This window comes from Orbicella franksi, chromosome 4, assembly GCF_964199315.1.
Source record: "Orbicella franksi chromosome 4, jaOrbFran1.1, whole genome shotgun sequence".
NCBI lineage: Eukaryota > Metazoa > Cnidaria > Anthozoa > Scleractinia > Merulinidae > Orbicella > Orbicella franksi.
The window spans coordinates 30,593,329-30,613,060 of NC_138148.1; the positions used below are offsets into that span (position 1 = coordinate 30,593,329).

Below are 19,732 nucleotides of genomic sequence, written 5' to 3' on the forward strand. Positions count from 1 at the left end.
CGTTTACACGAGCAAGTTTTCGTATGCGACAACTTTTATTTGTCACATAAAAGCTAACACGCCAGTTTTTCAGCAAATATATTTGTCAAATAAAAACTGGCCAGTTTTCCTCATCTACACGAGCAAACAAAAATTGTCATATAAAAATTGTCACATAAAAATTGTCATATAAAAGTTGCTTGTGTAGGCGAGGCTTAAGAGGGCTGAACACATAGTGTTAGGGTTGTTTTCTCAGCTTTGTTTACCTAACAGGCATTAACACTCAGACTATGAATGTCGCAAAAATTACATATTTGTGTTCTGTATTTAGAGGGACAACAGTCCTCATCTGATGCGAAGAAAGCTATGTTGGGTTTTACGAATTGCTTATTTCTGTTCAAACCATTTCATTCTGTAAGTGTTGATAGCGTTTTTTTCAGTTTTGAATCTTTATAGACGATACCAAAACATCTCACTGTGTCGCTTAGATTGCCTGTCTAAGATGGCACAGCAAAAATTTGTCAACAGTTCAAAATTAAGGGTGCGAATGACGACTTTGGACGCATCGGTACGCTGAAACAAGGCGGGGCTGCTTACGGCCTCCGAAAAACTTGGTGCTTACGAACATATTTGCCACATTCTATGTGACGAGTCGTGTACTCGAGCAATTTTTCGTATGCGACAACTTTTATTTGTCGCATAAAAGCTAACACGCCAGCTTTTCAGCAAACGTATTTGTCAAATAAAAACTGGCCAGTTTTCCTCATATACACGAGCAAATAAAAATTGTCACATAAAAATTGTCATAGAAAAATTGTCACACAAAAATTGTCACATAAAAATTGCTCGTATAGGCAAGGCTTAAGAGGGCTGTTAGGGTTGTTTTCTCAGCTTTGTTTGCCTAACAGGCATTTATACTTAGACTATGGATGTCGCAAAAGTTACATATTTGTGTTTTGTATTTAGAAGGACAACAGTACCTATTTGATGCGAAGAAAGCCTCGTTGGATTTTACGAATTGCTTATTTTTGTTCAAACCATTTCGTTCTGTAGGTGTTGATAGCGTTTTTTTTCAGTTTTGAAACTTTATGTGCAATACCAAAACATCTGACTGTGTCGCTTAGACTGCCCGTCAAAAGTCTGTCAATATAGTTTAACATCTTTTATTGGTCTAGGGCAGCTGTTACGCTTTCCACACACATACCGTTTACGTAGCAAGGATATTGGTTTTTACCTGAGTGTATTAAAGACCATGCAGGGTTTTCTTCTCATGACAAACACTTCATAAGGAACTGAAGAGGAACGATTTATACAGAGACACTGAACAGCTAGGGAATGGAGTCTAAGGAGATCCTCACAGCCCTCGTCGTATTGGCTTTCATTGAAACTATAACCGCGGTGAGTCATTAACGATAAACATTTTGCAGAGGTTATTTTTAGGGCTGGTTTTTTGTGGATTTTGAGGTACCCGGTCGTTTCGCCCGATAGCCAGTACGCCCGGACTGAAAGTCCCTTCGCCCGAACTGAAGGTTCAAAAAAGGATGGGTCAACTTTTCTTTATTAGCTTTAAACTAAACGAGCCTAAAAGACAATATTGTTGGCGTAATGAAACGAAATTAACTCAAAGCATGCCTATTTCTCGTTCTTTAATCCACTGAGCACGGAGCTAACAGCCCAGGCGAACCGAGTATCAGTCCTGGCGAACTGTACTCCGGCGAACTGACTTTCCGGCGAAACGACCGCAATTTATCGGTGAGATCACACTTTTGCAATTTGTATGGTTTTCAAAATTTTATCATGGGAACAAGGGAATCCAGATGATCTCAAAGATCATTAAGGACGAGTTGGAAACCAGTTTCAGGTGAGTGATGAGGCAATTGGCAATTGGCCGGCAAAAATTTTCCCGCTAATAAATGCACCAGGTCTTTCGAATGATTTAGCTACATCTAACTCTCCTCAAAGCGAATGGGGCTAAAACATAAAAAGGCAATTTAATTAGATTTGCCGAAGTCTTTTTACTGACTACAAAGCGACTAAAAGGGTAAAAAAATAATAACAATAATACGTGGCATTTCGCAAAAAAAGAGTGTGAACGTTTTACGTTCAGCAACAAAGGAGCTTTTCTCGTAAAGTATGACCTTTTGCAGCAGTTGTGATGTTCGCGCATTTTCCATTCTTAAGGAATTTAAGTTGGTCTACTTGGTCATATCAGTTACTTGCGTATGTAAACCTTCCAAGCAAGATTTACATAAAGACTTTGAACATCTGTTGAAGTGGCGTCTAAGTCGATACACCTTGCCCTTGTTACAATGGCTTTCATTGAGACTGTGATTGAGGCGAGAATCGAGTTACTATCGTATAGCTAAGATGAAAATTCTGCGGGAGTTCGTTTTTCACTTAGGCTTTTTTGTTCAGAGTTTGTTCAGATGAGGTCATAATCAAAGTTATATTTGGATGAAAACATCAAAGCAAGCAACGAACTGTTAAGTGCGGTGGCCGAATTTTATGAACAGGATTTATTTTCCTTGAAGCTGCTAGTTTTATCAGAGTAGTAAATTATTTTTGTGATAACACAACAATACTTACGTCAGAAAAAACATTAAGTTTGTATCTCGATTTTTTTGATGTTGCTTGTATCAGTTTATAAACTGTTTTAATCATGTTTTGAATTAAACCTTTCTTAGGGTACCAGTCTCTCCAACGTTAACGCTATTCGCAGCCTCTACAAGAAGACAACCGGCGGTGATGTAAGTAAACTTCACCTTTTTTCTCAACACTAACTGTAGCCCTAATCATTTACGGATCAAATGATCCCAGAAGTAATTTGGCGATATTTTCCATTTCGACGCATCAAATTTTTGATTAAATATTTTTTTCGTCGAAAAGCTCTGACACCCTACGATTCATTGTCGATACCAGCAAGCGCGATGTAGTGGCACAGCCAACTATGTGACCTTCAACAGGTTGCTATAGCAACATAAAATGAAGTAAAAAGATCAAATCTGCATCAGCTGAGTAACCTCGCTAAACATATCTTTTAATAACTGTTTTTTTTTAGAATAACTGTCTAACATGAAATAAGTTACAAGCACCATCTTGAGCTTATGGGCTAGTGAGAATTTTGTTCACCCCATGGCCCAGGGAGTTAGATAATTAGGAGGAGGGGAGGCAAGTTACGCGATTTATTTTGAATGCTTGTCTTGAACAACGTGTATTATCAACCACTATGATGTAATTCAGGGCACATACTACGGTAACTACGGGGGAGGGGGTATGTGCACCCTCGATCCGCTGTCACCGATGGCCACTCAAGACAATTGGATTCGCGTTGCTGCTGGGCCGAAAACATTTCAGCAGTCACTTGGGTGTGGCATGTGTCTGGAGATCACCGGCAAGGGAGAAGGCAGCGGACAAAATCCCATCGAAGGAAAAAGAAAGGCTGTGATAGTTGATTTATGCGCCGGAGGCTGTGGTCAAAGTAAGATAGAATTTGTTGGACGTTGTTTTCTTGTGGAATGTTTTGTTATGTGTCTGGTTATGTGAATAATTAATTTCTTCAAGGCATTGAGTTTGGAGTTTGGAGATTCAAATGTGTTACGTTGTTCCATCTTTGCTAAGTATTGCTTTATTCTTTAGAATTTTTGCGCATCATTAGAAGGCCCAAAAGCACTATTCATATCTCTCAAATGGAACAGGATTTGTAGCTGTAGAATCGAGTTCTGTTTAAATATCTTTGTGTTAAAAAGATTGTGCTCTGAAACCTCATTTGCGCGTTTTGTATCCGAGACTTAATCGGCATTGTCTACCTCACGTTTGCAGCTGAAAAAAGCTCAAAAGAAAGCCAAGAACATGTTAGTTAAGGGTAATTAATAATACTTTTTAAAACAATTTGTTTTAGCCGGAATCGATTTCTTCATACCCGGTGACGGCCGATGGAAGATAAATTATAAAGCCATCGATTGCCCAACCATTCCAGGAGCCAATGGAAAAATACAGTTTCGTTTCCAAGGAAGCCATGTTTGGTACATCAAACTACAGGCCAGAAACACCAAGTTAGAATTTTTTGTTTTGTTTGCTTCATTATTGATGAAACTAAACTTCAGCAATATAGGCAATTATATACTGGAGTGGCGAATTGCTAGGATAAACTGCTAATTCTATCTGTACAGAAAGGACGTAATACTGAGTATTATATTAAAGACCCGGCAAAATTAGCTTTAATTAAACGTTGTGTACACATGAATAAAATGATTTGAGTACAATTATACTCGTCTGCAGAGAAGAGGCCCTATTTCTAGGCCATATTTCCCTTGCAGCGAAAAGGACCTGATGACGCAGTGAAGAATTTGTTAAGTGATCCCACTCCTCTAACGTAAAGCAAGCATTCAATCTGGCTTAACGATCAAGAGCATCGCTAAAAGCCATCTTAGTAAAAGTTTGGTTTACACATGGGGTTCGAATCTTTCTTTTTTGGACAAAATTCAAATACGAAATAGTGCGTTTGACAAAAGGGATTATGTTTTGAAAACACAGCAGCCTCCAAGTCTGTCGGGTAGACCAATCAACACGCCATTTTACGATAACTGCAGAAAGTCTCACGCGCTCATTGGCTAATTTTTATTGTCAATAAGCGAACAAACACATGAATTTAGAATTTATGCTATACGTCAACGAGCGAGAGCGGACAATTTAACAATTTGTTATTGTTAAAACAATTTGGCGTCAGATTTTCATGCGTCTGTCCTGTTACTGACAATGTATTTCGTCATAACATTGTCAAAGTAGTCTGCGGATCAACCCGGCTATCACTTCGTGGATACACAGCTACTTCAACATTGTCATGACGAAATACATGATCAATAACTGGACAGACGCATGAAAAACTGACGTCGACTTGTTAAACTTACCCTGTTGTGACGTCAGTGCTAGGACTTGCTTGAGCACGTTCCGCGTAAATTGAGAAATTTCCCGCGCATTTTAATTGATTCAGAAACCACACCTCGAATGGACGTCTTCGGCGATCACGCATTCCACTTGGAATGGATGTTGCGAATCAAGGGGTTGATTCTACTGGGCCCTACTGCTCCACTGGATGATAATATGAACACCTTCATGAAATAACTGCTGGTATAGACCCAAAAAAAAGAACTCATTCGCCAACAGAGAGATAAGGAGAGTGAAAAATAGTACAACAAGGGTTCGAGATTTGTCTTAAAACTAGAAATACAAGTCATCATTCAGTAATGAGAATTTAGACTTCAAACTCGAGGCAGTAAAACCTACACGCTTCTCATTTATCAATCTGTTTCCTTTTCAAGAGTGCCGACAGCCGGAATAGAAGTTATTGTGAAAAACAAGTACCACTGCTTGACTCGTCAGAGTGACAACTTTTTCGTTGGCACAAACCTCGGTAAATTCTCGACTCCTCTGCGAGTTCGTTTGACCTCCATCACTGGTGAACAGGTGGAAACAACTATTCGTCAGATCAAAAACGACGTTAGTTTTCCAAGCGGAGTGCAGTTCAAAGGAATTAAGAGCGGAAGTGAGTATACTGGTCGACCTTGAATGAAGGAGTGAAGGAATGAAGGAATGAAGGAATGAAGGAATGAAGGAATGAAGGAATGAAGGAATGAAGGAATGAAGGAATGAAGGAATGAAGGAATGAAGGAATGAAGGAATGAAGGAATGAAGGAATGAAGGAATGAAGGAATGAAGGAATGAAGGAATGAAGGAATGAAGGAATGAAGGAATGAAGGAATGAAGGAGTGAAGGAATGGAGGAATGAAGGAATGAAGGAATGAAGGAATGAAGGAATGAAGGAATGAAGGAATGAAGGAATGAGGGAATGAGGGAATGAAGAAATGAAGGAATGAAGGAATGAAGGAATGAAGGAATGAAGGAATGAAGGAATGAAGGAATGAGGGAATGAAGGAATGAGGGAATGAGGGAATGAAGGGATGAAGGGATGAAGGAATGAAGGAATGAAGGAATGAAGGAATGAAGGAGTGAAGGGATGAAGGAATGAGGGAATGAGGGAATGAAGGAATAAAGGAATGAAGAAATGAAGGAATGAAGGAATAAAGGAATGAAGGAATGAAGGAATGAAGGTATGAAGGAATGGAGGAATGAAGGAATGAAGGAATGAAGGAATGAAGGAATGAAGGAGTGAAGGAATGAAGGAATGAAGGAATGAAGGAATGAAGGAATGAAGGAATGAAGGAATGAAGGAGTGAAGGAATGAAGGAATGAAGGAATGAAGGAATGAAGGAATGAAGGAATGAGGTAATGAGGGAATGAAGGAATGAAGAAATAAAGGAATGAAGGAATGAAGGAATGAAGAAATGAAGGAACGAAGGAATGAAGGAATGAAGGAATGAAGGAATGAAGGAATGAAGGAGTGAAGGAATGAAGGAATGAAGGAATGAAGGAATGAAGGAATGAAGGAGTGAAGGAGTGAAAGAGTGAAGAAATGAAGGAATGAAGGAATGCAGGAATGCAGGAATGCAGGAATGGAGGAATGGAGGAACGATGGAATGAAGGAACTCGTACGAGGTTAGCTATATAATTAATTTGAAGGAAAAGTCTCGCTTAGCATTTGACGAAAAAAGTTTTAATCAAACCAAGTAAAGCGTACTCCTCGAGAGCACATAAATAATTGAATTGCAATAATTTATTTATTTATTTATTTGAATATTGAACCCGGTAGAATTCGGTTAAACCAGGAGCCATAATCGGGGACGGAGACCGTAAGTCTCGGGATTCGCGCGCACCTATGATATGGGACAATTTTTCTATTTTTAGAACAAATTGCGCCATCCTGACGTCATACATCCGCGCGTATTCACGCACATGTCAGGGGCTCTCGCGTGGATTTTGTCACGTTGTGTGATCAAATGGTGAGAGTTAGAGATTCTCTTGCGTATTTTTCACAGCGATGGCAGGGAATAAGGCAGAGAATACGAACCAGGGCGCTTATATGTAGTTTAATGCTCTGAGCTAACGGAAAAGGTGGGTTTTTCAGGGTCGAAAACAAGACTTCAATCTCGCGCTGGGAATGAATAATAAGATCTGCTCACGCTAGTTGTAAGCTCACGCGTATGCTTTAGAATATAGCAAGAAAACTCTCTACTCTGGTATCGAGTTAATTTGTGAGTTTCTCAGACAATGTTTAATCATAACCAAAACCTGTTTTGATGGTTTCTTATTGTCTCTGCTTGTTTGGTGAGTTTGCAAAGGTTTTTGAAAGGAAAGTCTGACGCGTACAATTAGCTCATTTGCATAATGCAGCTCGTGCACTTTCAAGTCCGAGTCGGTGTTTTCAATTGTCAACAAATCTTGACAAAGATTTCTTTCGTTATCTTTTGTGTTGAATAAAACTGAGCAGTATCTACGGACGTAAAGTTATTAAGCCTCGATGAAACATCAAGCGTTGCTTACAATTCAAGCGAAACTCAAACTAGCATGCACGCGCGTGTGCCGCAGGTGATGGCGCAATTTGTTCTAAAAATAGAATTATTGTTCCATATCATGGGGACAACCCCAATACTTGAAATGGCGCGCGCTTACGGTCTCCGTCCCCGATTATGGCTCCTGGTTAAACCATTTAATATTCATCAATCTATTAATGCAATCTTTAGGGATACGCTTAACTTGGTTTGACCGTAAACTCTAAGAACATTGTTATTCCCGTGTTCATTTTTATATACATATATATTTTTCTTATTTTCTGATTAGGTAAACCTTTGAAATGCTTCGGTCAAGGTTAATAAACACCCGTAACTTTCTGACGGGATGAAGCGTGAGTATAACTGATTGCTTTTCCTCTTCCACTGACGTCCATATGCATATCTCTAAGACAGGATAATAATCATTTGTTATTATATGACTGTGTCTCACAAGGACTGGGAACTACCGAATTCACGAATTTGATTGGCTGAGATCGATATTGACCGCGGTCTAGATTTTCTCATCTCGACCGGCATCTCGACCGATTACATTTTGCCGTGAAAAACTTGCAAACTAAATACAAAAATATTGACTATTTTCTTCTAAAATATTAGTTCCAGAAAATATCCATATTAGGAAAGTGCGAAGCCTGATGAGGAAAAAAAGTAAAGAGGACGAGTTTGGCAGAATTAAGTTCAGCTCATGGCCGTTCGCAAGCAAAATGTCAGCTAGTACAAACCAGTTACATTAAACGAATTAATTTTTTCTTGTTTGCCATATAATAAACATCTTATTAACCAAGCTCAGTCGATCTGTATGTGAAAATCTTGACCTCGGTCGTCTGCACAGACCTCACTGCGTTCGGTCTGTACTCCCGACCTCGGTCAAGATTCTCCCATACAGACTGCCTGCTCGGTTAATAAGAGCTAATTATGAAAATATAACTCGTCAGTTTGGACGTGGCTCATTAAAGATACTACTCTAAGGAAGGCACTGAAAAAACAAGATCTACAATTATAAATTTAACGACTATAAAGACGTTTTCTCCTATTTTTTTCGTGTACGAAAAAGTTTTAAGGTTAGCTACGACGACACGTCTGATCAATCGAAACTACAGTATCTTGAGCAGACTAGGAGACACCTTAGCAGGAAGAAACACTGGAACCTCCATCTAAAGTCCTTAGTGACACCAGAGCTACAGTCTACACCACTTAAAGAGGGGCGAGCATCCCCTCTCCTCTTCGCACGGGGATCCCTACCCCTCGCGAAGTTATGATTTTAATTTTTAAGGGCCTCCAAGAGGTTTTGGGGACAAGAGAGGATGATCATTTATTTCAAATTAACAAGGGATATTTTTTAGATTAATTTGAGGGGACAGGGGATATATCTACAATTAATGGGAACTTTGACAAAAAGTTTTAGGAAACAATGGAATTTATGAATAGGGAACAATGGAGAAAAAGTGAAATTTTTAAAGGGATCATGGGAACACCCCCCAAACCCCTCCCTCCCTTCGCACAGGGATCCCCACCCCTCACGAAGTTATGTTTTTTAATTTCTTTGGTTCGAAAGTCGTCACAATCTGGGATTAGCAAGGAAATAAAGTCACCTTAAAAAAATAACAGAAATCACTATTGATGACTCGTAATCGTAATTGTGGTTTAACGTAAGCCACAAGAAACTGGATTAAACCTATTTTTATGACTGTTCATTGACAGTTCGTTCTAATGTCTTTTTTTCTTAATTTACAGCTGGCGGTAGCCTGGCCTACCATCTTAACGTGGTCATGAGTATCATTTGTTCAGCATCCTTCTGCTTAATTAGTATTTGTTTTGTTTGGTTACCAAATAAAAGCTACACTTAAGGTCAAGAAATAGAGTGCTGGTGGGAAATAGGGGGCTGGTGGGTATGTCGCAGAGTCAGTGTCAATCCCTGTATGCCTTTAATGTGGTTATCACTTGAGTGGTGAAAGAGATTCACGTTTGCTTTGGTTTGCATTAGTACGTTGCGCGATTGGCTAAAAAAAGTCCCGCCAATTTGTCATTCAATCAGAGGTCAAACCAAAACCAATCACAACGCGTTCGCGCACGTTTTCCCGCGCTTCGTGTCAGCTACATGTATTTGTTTGGAAGAAGAAAGCTGACCAATCAAAACGTAAATTGAGAACAACGAACTGGTAGCTTCTCGTGACGGCAAGTAATAAGGGGTCTGTTTGACATGATTACGTAAGTACAGTCGACTCCTTTGCGTTATAAACACTCTTAGAGATTCAGTACATGACGGTGAATTATCTTGTTTATAACTCTCGCTCGAAAAAAATAGCGTGAAACTCAATTTGCGACAACTGAACCGCTATACAGTTGAATTGAAAAGCGTACAAAATGTGGGATGGAAACTAACCAGTCAACTGGCAAACTTTCCTGAGAGGTTCGCAACACCTCGCATTTTGTTGGGTTTTCAATTAAGATATATTATTCGTTTTCTTCCATATAACTGGTTTATTTAAGATAAAGATGGCTATCCTTTGTTCTCGAGTAATGTTCTGATTGGTTAATTCTTTTCCAAGTGGCCCGGTTCAAGCAGTAAATAGAGACCTTAAGCACCAGGACGGGAGCCACGCCGACGGCATACCGGAAGTTTATTCTCTGTCCCGGTCATGCGCAGAACCTGAAAAGCTGATTGCAATCTGCCGTCGTCCTGACGTTGGCGACGTCACATTTACTGTGTTGACGTAGAGCGGACAACGTGATAGTTCATCGCAAAGTTTTGAGTCCTTTTCTTTGATTTACCGTATTTTTTCTTACGACACATAAAGAAGTACCTTTCTGGTGTTTACTGTGTAAGTTTTTTGAGGAGAAATTCTACGATGAACATCCCTGAAGCAGAAACATGCACTAGCACATGCCACCAGTCGGCAAATTCACAGAATAACACAAGCTCGAAGAAATCCATTCGGTAGAACCTATTGCATTTATATCTTCTGTGTTCTAGTTATCACTGATCCAATTTGATATGCTCGCCATTTGTTTATGCTGATATCTCTCTCTCTCTTTTATTATATATATTTACCTTACTATTTCTAAATTGATGAGAAGGTGAAATGATCTTTGTGTAAAATAATTTTCAGTGTCACGATAAACATTATAAACAGCGAAACTGGGACTACTTACCTTTTACTTCAAGGCAAAATAAATGCACCTTATTGTTTACATTTAACGTCGTTTAAACTTTTTTAGCCACCAGAAATCGTTTTTAAAACTGAAACTAAAAAATTCCCACCAAAACTCCCACTTCTCTTCATCCTCTCTTGATTGAAATGCTTTGAACGAGAAGGTTAAGACAAACAGCTTGAAATGTCCGTTTTATTGTGATAATTCAACAGCTCTGCAATGTACTGGACCGAAGAGCATGACAAATTGATGTACCGTGAGATTCTTGGTGTAGATCCATTCGAAGTTGCCGTCGCAGTGTTGCTTAAGGTGGCTGAACAAAGTTTTTGATACCTGTGTTTCATTCACCTTTTTCTCTAAAACCCTTGATCTCTCGGTCGCCAAAAATGGCAGCAAGCAATTTAATAACACAAACTTTGGTTTTTTTGGATGGTTAAGCATACGTGGGTGCCGTTGTCATGGCAACATGAGTAAAAATATAAAGGCCTTTAAATTTGGTTTTGTTTATTTGTAGAAAATCTAGTCACTAGATTTTCTTGATAATTTGCACGCAACAAACTTGTAACGATTCTCACAAGTTAACACCATTTTGCTAATAATTAAACAGAGAGATCTTTAATTATCCCTTGTTGAAGGTTCACTGGAATATCTAGAATTTCCTCTGTTAAAGTTCAATTATTTTCAATACTCCAGTTACTTATTTCCTAAAGTATTTTCCTGCCAAATTTCGTGAAATTCTAATGAGTGGTTCTCGAGAAATTTAACTGGGTTCTTTCGGTAACAAGGAAAAAGCTGAGAATTGCTGGGTTCTTTGCATCATTACCTTTTCTAACATATCTTTGTAATAAAAGACTAAAGCCATTAATACACTGCGTTCAATTATAGAGAAAAATAGCACAGATAGTGCGGGTGTTGAGTAAATAAAATGATCGTTCTATTGACGGCATGTTTGTTTTTTGCAATCCTTGTGCACGCGCTGAATTGCATCAGCAAAAGTGCGCGCGAAAACTGTGTTCGGGTGGCTTTAGTCTTTTATTACAAAGATATGTTAGAAATGAAGGAATGAAGGAATGAAGGAATGAAGGAAGGCATATCTCATAAAGCTTGGGGTCAACTGGTCATTTTCGAGTTGCCTTTTGCCTCTGTTAAAACGAATCTTCGTAAGAAACCAATCATAGGAAAATGTGTTCGCCGTACAGGTTCATTTTCATTCAAATTAAACTCATTTTCATATGAAAGGTTTTGCACGAGGATTGGTTTTGAAACAGAGGTACAAGGTAGCTTATTCCCTATATTTGTCGCTGCAAGATGGAGGTATGACAACAACAATAATCTTTTTCTGAGTATCCTTTAGATTTGCATACAACTGGATAAGAAAAACATATTAATCAAGGTTTGATAGTTGCAGATACAAGAGAGATGCTAGCAGATGCTAGTCGTGTTAAGTGACTGGGCTATACATATAAAAACACAGGCAGTCAAAATAAATAAATAAATAAATAATGAGCGAGGGCTGTGCCCCGTTTAACTAAAATTTGAACTACATCAATATACCAGTCAATAGTACGATTCTTGACTTTGAGATTTTTTTCAATAGAATTCCAGAGTTTAGTTTGATCCAAGGAGTGTGGTCGCAGCTAGAGTAATATCCGTATAAATTTGATAGTACGTTTTTTTTTGCATTGTTACTGTAAGAGTTCGTTTCCTATAAAGCTCCTAAAATCGCACTCTCTGTAGATTTAGTAGATCGAATCTAAATCCGTGTTTTTGTGATTCATGTTGCGATCCGTTCGCTTCTTTGGGAAAGGATTCGAAAAAATGATTTCCCAGCGGTCTTAAACTCTTACTGATCTACAAATTCGAAATAAACTAAAGATTCTAAGAATGGAACACAGCTTGTTTCTGTTAGTCGCCTTTTAACGAATCTTTCTACGAGTTTGTTTGTATTTTATATTGAAAGTTTTTAATAGAACAGGTCGAACAGAACCTGATGTGACAGTGTTGAATGGGCCATTTTGGGTTTCTTCCTTGTCTCGTCGCTTTTGTGTGCACCAAGCAAACGGCCGCATCAAGAACACAGCGCCAACGGTACGAAACAGCAATGTAACAGCGAAGAACGAATCCATACGAACTGAACGCGGAGTCAAAAATCGTAAAAACGAAGGACAGTTACAAGTGTACAATTAACGCTGTTAGGTTCATAGATTGACATGAAAATGATGAAATAGCTGGTAAAAGAGAGTTGCTTTTCTATTAACGCCAGCAGATTTGCCAGCACCGCCCTTATAATTTTCCCCACTTTGAATAACCATTTCTTGCACTGACAGGTGATATGCTTTAGTGGAAGTTCACAACGTACGTATAATGGAAAATTATGAATAAGAACACTTGAAAATAGCGATAATGAACTCTAATTTAGCACAACCATTGTTGCAGGATTCCGTGCCATTTGTTTACAGCTCTTTTCAAGCAAGTATTTCAAAGAAAGTTCATTAATTTAACTCGACTGTTTTGACATACAGCGGTACCCAGTGTGTGAAAATAATAATTCATAATTTGTTACCTGTTTCCACTATTATCTTTCCTTCCTTTACACCTAATTTAGAGCGTAATTGACGTCAACAACATTTGCTTATGGAAGAGAAATATCCTGTCAAAGTTTATTCGACAAATGGTCATAAATGCCGGAAGACTTCCGTTTTGATTATGAAAAAATAATCAATATGTAAACGAGTTTTGAGGAAAACGCAATTGAGAGAGCACGCCTATGCTTTGAAACAAGACCCAGTTGGCTACCATGGCAGTTTGGGAAGCTGCTTTCTTCACTGCTCTTAACTGCCTGCCAATGATTATTGGCAGTTGCGCTAATTTCTTAGTGATTGTATCTTCTCTGCTGTTTATATCTGTTCGAGACATCGAAGGAACCAGCTCTTTCCTGATCAGTTTATCGGTGGCTGATTTTCTGGTTTGTGCCGTTTACCAGTCGTTGTTGATTATTCGCTTCAATCAGCCGGACCAAGACCGGCCTTTCGTGTTGACCACTTCTTTAATTGGTTATAGCTTAGTGACGGCCTCGATGAATGGACTTTTAGCTGTAACTTTCGATCGCTTTGTGGCCATATATTTGCCGTTCAAGTACATCACCTGGATGAACAAGAAAAACGTTGCACTATTGATCTCAATTTCATGGCTGGTAGCGCTTGCAGCAGGGATTTCAGCCTTGAGTGAAGTATTTGGCGTCAAAGTTATTTCTCAGCTCTACACCACCATAATAATCATGGCGGTTCCTATCCTCTATGGCGTCATTTATAAGGAAGCAAGGAAGCAGGCTAGACAGATTATTTATCAGTACATGCCAGCCACGAAGAATGTACCAAGTCGACAGTACCAGACAGACAGAGCCACCAGAGGGGTTGGGTTGGTGTTGATAACAACCCTGCTGTGTTGGTTGCCCATGTTGATAGTGTTTCCATTCGGTTTTGCAACCCTACAGAATGATGGAGAGATTCTCAAGGCGATGTATGGTGCCTAACTCCTGCGTGTATCAGCTCTTGTATCAACCCCTTCATTTACTTTTACAAGTTCGCAAAATTTCGGCGTAACGTTAGAAAGTTGTTTCGAGAAATTATGAGGTATGTTGGAGGAGGTTCCCTGGTCAACACCAAAAGACGCAACGGGGGAGTCCACCCGATGGTACAGGCGAGAAATTACACGGAAGCAGCTAGGCGTTCTGCCTGGCTGGTGGATCAAGGCACAGGAGAAGTTTATTCCCAGGAATCGTGATCCTTGAAACTGTGTCACAATAGTCACAATACCAGGAGCTGGTTCACCCTTAGGTTCCTGACAATATGAGAACCGTTTACTCCTGGACTTTTACGGAAGAAACGTAAATTTCGACGTGATGAATCGACACACTTTTAAAGTTTCCTTTTTAGTCGAACTAAACGACAAGCTAAAGTCTGCTTTCTTGTTAGTTCATCGTTACTGTCAGTTGCTGCTCTTCTGGGAACATTTAGGTGGTACTTCTAATCGATATAAAATGTTTCGGCCAGGGAGATAACACCCGTATCCCCCTGGGGAAATGACGCGTAAGAGTAAGTTACCTCCAGTATCCAAGACGACTTGTATTAACTTGGACATTAGAGAATTTTAAGAAACAACCACGACCTCAACGGCAACGGGAACTTTACAACACAAAAGGTTTGATGAGCAATACAATAGCTGTGCATGTGCGTTATAATTCTTGGTACATTTCTTTGCCGTCCTCTACAAAACAACAGCGTGAAATGACCAAATTCTGTGTCGTTTGGAAAACGTGTACCAAGACGGATAATTTGTAAAATTTCTATTTCGAATTTTACACTGTCTTTCATATTCATTTTCGAGATAGTTCTGAAAAAAAGAAACCAGCTAAATGACTTCAGAGTATCGCGAGATTCGTAGGTAAAATATAAATTCACTTTTAATCGACGTTGTCCTCGCGTCGCGGTCGTAGTTACTAGAGAACTTAAGCAAGGACGACGGCGACCCCGAGGACAACGCCCAGTAAAAAGTGAATTTATATTTTACAGTGAGCTCATTGGTCTCAGAACTTGCTCGAGCTAACTATGTAACGCCAGCGTTCAATTCCAAAGGAAAATTTGGAATTGAATTCTATAAATATTGTTCTTTAAGGTTCTTGTCAAATCCCGTTTGAATTGTCATTCAAAGCCTGTGATCAAAAAGGTTTCGTAAACGCGCGACCATACCGCGACCACTTTAAAGAATTGTCAACTGGTCGACCACTCCAAAAGTCAGCTTTAATAATAAAGTGCGCACCACGTCGTCAGATTTACAGTCAGTATAAGGTAACTTTTAATAGCTCCTTGTCCAAATGGGAGTGGTACGAAATACTGAACTTGAATCAGGAGTCCATTAATTATTGCACTTATGATTTTGCGTTGAACACTCCTGCAGGTGATTCCATTGAATTGCATTGCGCATTCATGCATGCCGCGTGTGAATTCCGCGTCATTCACGCGCGCAACAGAACGGGGACATACATGTCATTGATAGATTTCCTTCAAGCTGTAGTAGATGTTTGTTTTCTCAATATCGAACAAGGTTACCGCAAATTCTAAATGCAGACCAATGCACAATTAGATTATGAGCTTGAGAGTTCTATCACGCGTAGAAATCGAGAGCGAATAATCGAATTGTTTTAGTAAAAATCTACTACTCGTTCAAACCTCTCTCTGAATCCTCTTCACAGACACTTCGAAAACGCTTAGAAGCGGCCGTCATTTTGTTAACAAGGGCACAATGCTAGGCTACTCACTGCTCTCACAGCATAGATAGTGAGTAGCGTAGCGAATCAGCGAACGGCATTCGTGATAGAACGCTAGTAAATTTATACTAAAACTCATTTGTAGAATTCTACCTGAACACTAATGCAAATGCTGCAATCTGATTGGCTGAGCCATTGCACACTATCAGCCATTAGTGTGCAGTTAATTAAGGTTATAATATGCTATTTTTGCAAACATTCTTTATAAGCACGCTTATGTTCTGTAACGGCTATGCAATTTGTGCTATACATACAGTGATATGATATACGCGTTCAGCTTGTGTATCTTGAGTTCAAGTAGCCGGATTAAGCCTGGATTAATGAGGTTCGTTTAAGGTTCTCTGCCATCTAACACTACATGCTGCAGCGAAAGGGTAGTTCATATTTGTCGACAAAGTATACCGTCTACGAATGCCTACAAGCGAAAACAAGTTCGGGTGCCTCGCCGCGAAAGCATCAATATTTTCAATGTTATTCCATCAGACATCATTGACTCCGCAACATTTAGATTTGAGGTCAATTAAGTAGCGAGATCCCCGAGAACTGGAAGCTATGGAAAGAGAAATACTGTAATAATTACTTGGTTTGGAGCTGGAAAGCCCCGAGTATCAACTCGCCATGCATGTTCAAGCGTGCGATTGATGACGATGATGGCCTTTATAAATAAGTGTTCAAAGCCTTAAGCTATACTGAAGAAGAACATGCGAACGATTTGCGTGTAGTTATGGCGAAGATGAAAAGGTATTGCGTCGGCGAAGTAACGTAAACGAGATTGTTTCAGCATGCAGGAGGAACAATGTTCCTGTCTATTGCTAAGATTCCCAGCCAGCTCAACTTTAGTCTGCAGAGCGGATATTTTGCTGAGCGAATCCGACGGGTACTCCTGCCAACCTTCGGCTTCAACAAATAATTGATGTGCTCGTCACTGATAAATCACGATATTTTGCTCAACCTCGTCCAATAGCTGTTAATTATTTCACTTCAATATGGTGACCGTATTTAAAATTTAGAATTTATATATATATATATATATATATATATAGATAGATAGATAGATAGATAGATAGATAGATAGATAGATAGATAGATAGATAGATAGATAGATATTTTCAAAAATATTATATATATATATCAATTTTCATTCCGCCCTCACGGAACAATCACTGCAGATGGTGTACTTTGGTGAATACTCAACTCACGAACAGAGTGAATGCACAGTTAGATCTTCAACACTCATAGTTTATAAAACAGAAAGTAATGAGTTGGAAGACTGGAAAATGATTTTTATAAATAAATATTGTTTGGAGACAGGTGCAACTGAAAGGATCTCATGTTGTGCCTACAGCAGTGAATTTAATTTATTTATTTTAATATATCTAATTTATGTATATTTTTTTAAAATTAAAATCTCATCAGCTACGGTAACTAATTTAGAAGATTATGTCTATTAACTTTGCTAGTAAACTGCATTGTTTTTGCTTTCTCAAAAGAATTTGTTCTTTGCGGAATTAACTTCACTGAAACGATTTGCTTTTAAAAGCAAGATGTCAAAGTGTATTTGACAAACCTTTAGGTAATCATCAATGGGTAACTTTCTTTTACCTATTATTGAAAATATGAAAATGATTTTAAAAAAAAATCATCATGCAAAATGATTTTTTTTTGAGCGACAGCAACTGAAAGAGCACGCCTTTTCTTTCAAAAAAGACCCAACTAGCTACCATGGCAGTTTGGGAAGCTGCTTTCTTCACTACTCTCAACTGCCTGCCAATGATTATTGGCTGTTGCGCTAATTTCTTGGTGATTGTGTCTTCTCTGCTGTTTACATCTGTTCGAGACATCGAAGGAACCAACTTGTTCCTGGTCAGTTTATCGGTGGCTGATTTTCTGGTTTGTGCCGTTTACCAGCCGTTGTTGGTTATTCGCTTCAATCAGCCGGACCAAGCTCGGTCTTTCGTGTTGACCACTTGTTTAATTGGTTATAGTTTAGTGACGGTCTCGATGAATGGACTTTTAGCTGTAACTTTCGATCGCTTTGTGGCCATATATCTGCCGTTCAAGTACATCACCTGGATGAACAAGAAAAACGTTGCACTGTTGATCTCAATTTCATGGCTGGTAGCATTTGTAGCAGGGAATTTAGCCTTGAGTGAAATATTTGGCGTCAAAGTTATTTCTCAGCTCTACACCACCATAATAATCATGGCGGTTCCTATCCTTTATGGCGTCATTTATAAGGAAGCAAGAAAGCAGGCTGAACACATCGTTAATCATTCCATGCTAGGTGCGAAAGATTTTCGAAAGCGGCGCCATCTGCAAGCAGACAGAACCACCAGAGGGGTTGGGTTGGTGTTGATAACAGCAATGTCATGTTGGCTTCCAGTATTGTTGTTTCCATTCTTTTCTGCAACCTTGAAAAGCGATGAAGATTTTCTCAGAGGAAAATTGTGGTGTATTACTGCCGCGTGCGTCAACTCATGCATCAACCTTTTCATCTACTTTTACAAGTTCGCAAAATTTCGGCGCAATGTTAGAAAGTTGTTTAGGGAGATTCAGAGAAAACTTGGTGACAGTTTTCTGCGAAACACCAACAAGCGTGGCAATAGGATCAGTCGGAAAGTCCAAGATCGAAATCAAATAGGAACATCTCGGCGAATGGCTTGGCTGGTGAATGAAAGCTAAACTACTGACTCTAGCTGAGCACGTTAGTCAGCCACACTTTTGTTCGTTTACATGCGAGAGTTTGGTTATTCTATTTTATTCGGAGCATGTCGAAACCAAGGAAATCACGAAACTACTAAAGATGATTGAACATACTTTCAGGAACACAACTGTTACGCCGCAGAATGTGATAATCGCCGCAAAATGTAATACCAACGCAAAATGTAATAACAATCGCCGCAAATGTAATACTAACGCAAAATGTAATAACATCAACGCAAAATGTAATAAAGTTATAAACGCGAAATGTAATAACTTTCCAACGCAAAATGTAATAACTTTTTTTAACGGAAAATGTAATAACGCAAATTGTAATAACTCCTGAATTGCAAGTATGTTCAACTTAGTCAAAAATTAGTAACAGTATCGTGATTCTGACTTGTTGGAACCTAAGTTATAAATAACCTGTATACTAGGTCTACTAGTTTTATTATGAATTCAACACACCCTCGAATCAAAATAAGAAAGATGTTCCTTTGCCACGTTGGTTGAACGAGGAAGGGGTGTGCGTGAGGGGGCAGGAGGACCTTGTTTTGTGTGAAGCTTTTTGAAATTATCCGCAAATGCATGTTCTTTTTTCTCATACAAAGCTATGGCTGATTAATTTTGCCATTGATTGATTGCCATGAGATTGTTAAAGAAACTTTGGCTTCCCAGTGAGAGGCTTACCTTAATTTAAATAACACATGATTGATAGTCAGTGTAATTGCCGTGAATCTCTCTGTAAATAGTTGGTAAAGGGGTGTATCACCGCTAAATGTAACAACAACGCTAAATGTAATACCAACCGTAAATGTAATAAAAATTAACTCTAAATGTAATACTAACCGCAAATGTAATAAAAATCAACCCTAAATGTAATAACTTACCCCACCGTAAATGTAATACAATTTAACGCTAAATGTAATAAGCTGACCAACCGTAAATGTAATACAAGTTAACCTTAAATGTAATAACACGTTACTAAGGGTGACAAAGGCGTAAATGGCATCAATATCATCAGTGATATGATATCACTTCAATAGATTATCGGATTACCCAATCACGGTTAATCTCCTTTACTAACTAAACCGTTAGGCGCAGATTACCC

General features: G+C 38.9%; 2 protein-coding genes and 1 pseudogene across 2 annotated transcripts; all 3 read left to right on the plus strand.

Annotated features, from left to right (window-relative positions):
* Nucleotides 1-1,123: 1,123 nt before the first annotated feature.
* LOC145483919 (uncharacterized) lies at nt 1,124-11,008 on the plus strand. The gene is made up of 7 exons (XM_081462487.1): nt 1,124-1,377; nt 2,664-2,726; nt 3,220-3,457; nt 3,878-4,031; nt 5,298-5,521; nt 7,714-7,777; nt 9,177-11,008. The coding sequence occupies exons 1-6, from the start codon at nt 1,315-1,317 to the stop codon at nt 7,743-7,745; spliced, it is 774 nt and encodes a 257-aa protein (XP_081318613.1). The 5' UTR covers nt 1,124-1,314; the 3' UTR covers nt 7,746-7,777; nt 9,177-11,008.
* Nucleotides 11,009-13,546: 2,538 nt separating this feature from the next.
* LOC145483921 (adenosine receptor A2a-like) lies at nt 13,547-14,918 on the plus strand (annotated as a pseudogene).
* A 2,730-nt stretch (nt 14,919-17,648) lies between these two features.
* On the plus strand, nt 17,649-18,720 carry LOC145483916 (adenosine receptor A2a-like). Its single transcript, XM_081462485.1, has one exon. The coding sequence runs from the start codon at nt 17,692-17,694 to the stop codon at nt 18,601-18,603; it is 912 nt and encodes a 303-aa protein (XP_081318611.1). The 5' UTR covers nt 17,649-17,691; the 3' UTR covers nt 18,604-18,720.
* Nucleotides 18,721-19,732: the final 1,012 nt, after the last annotated feature.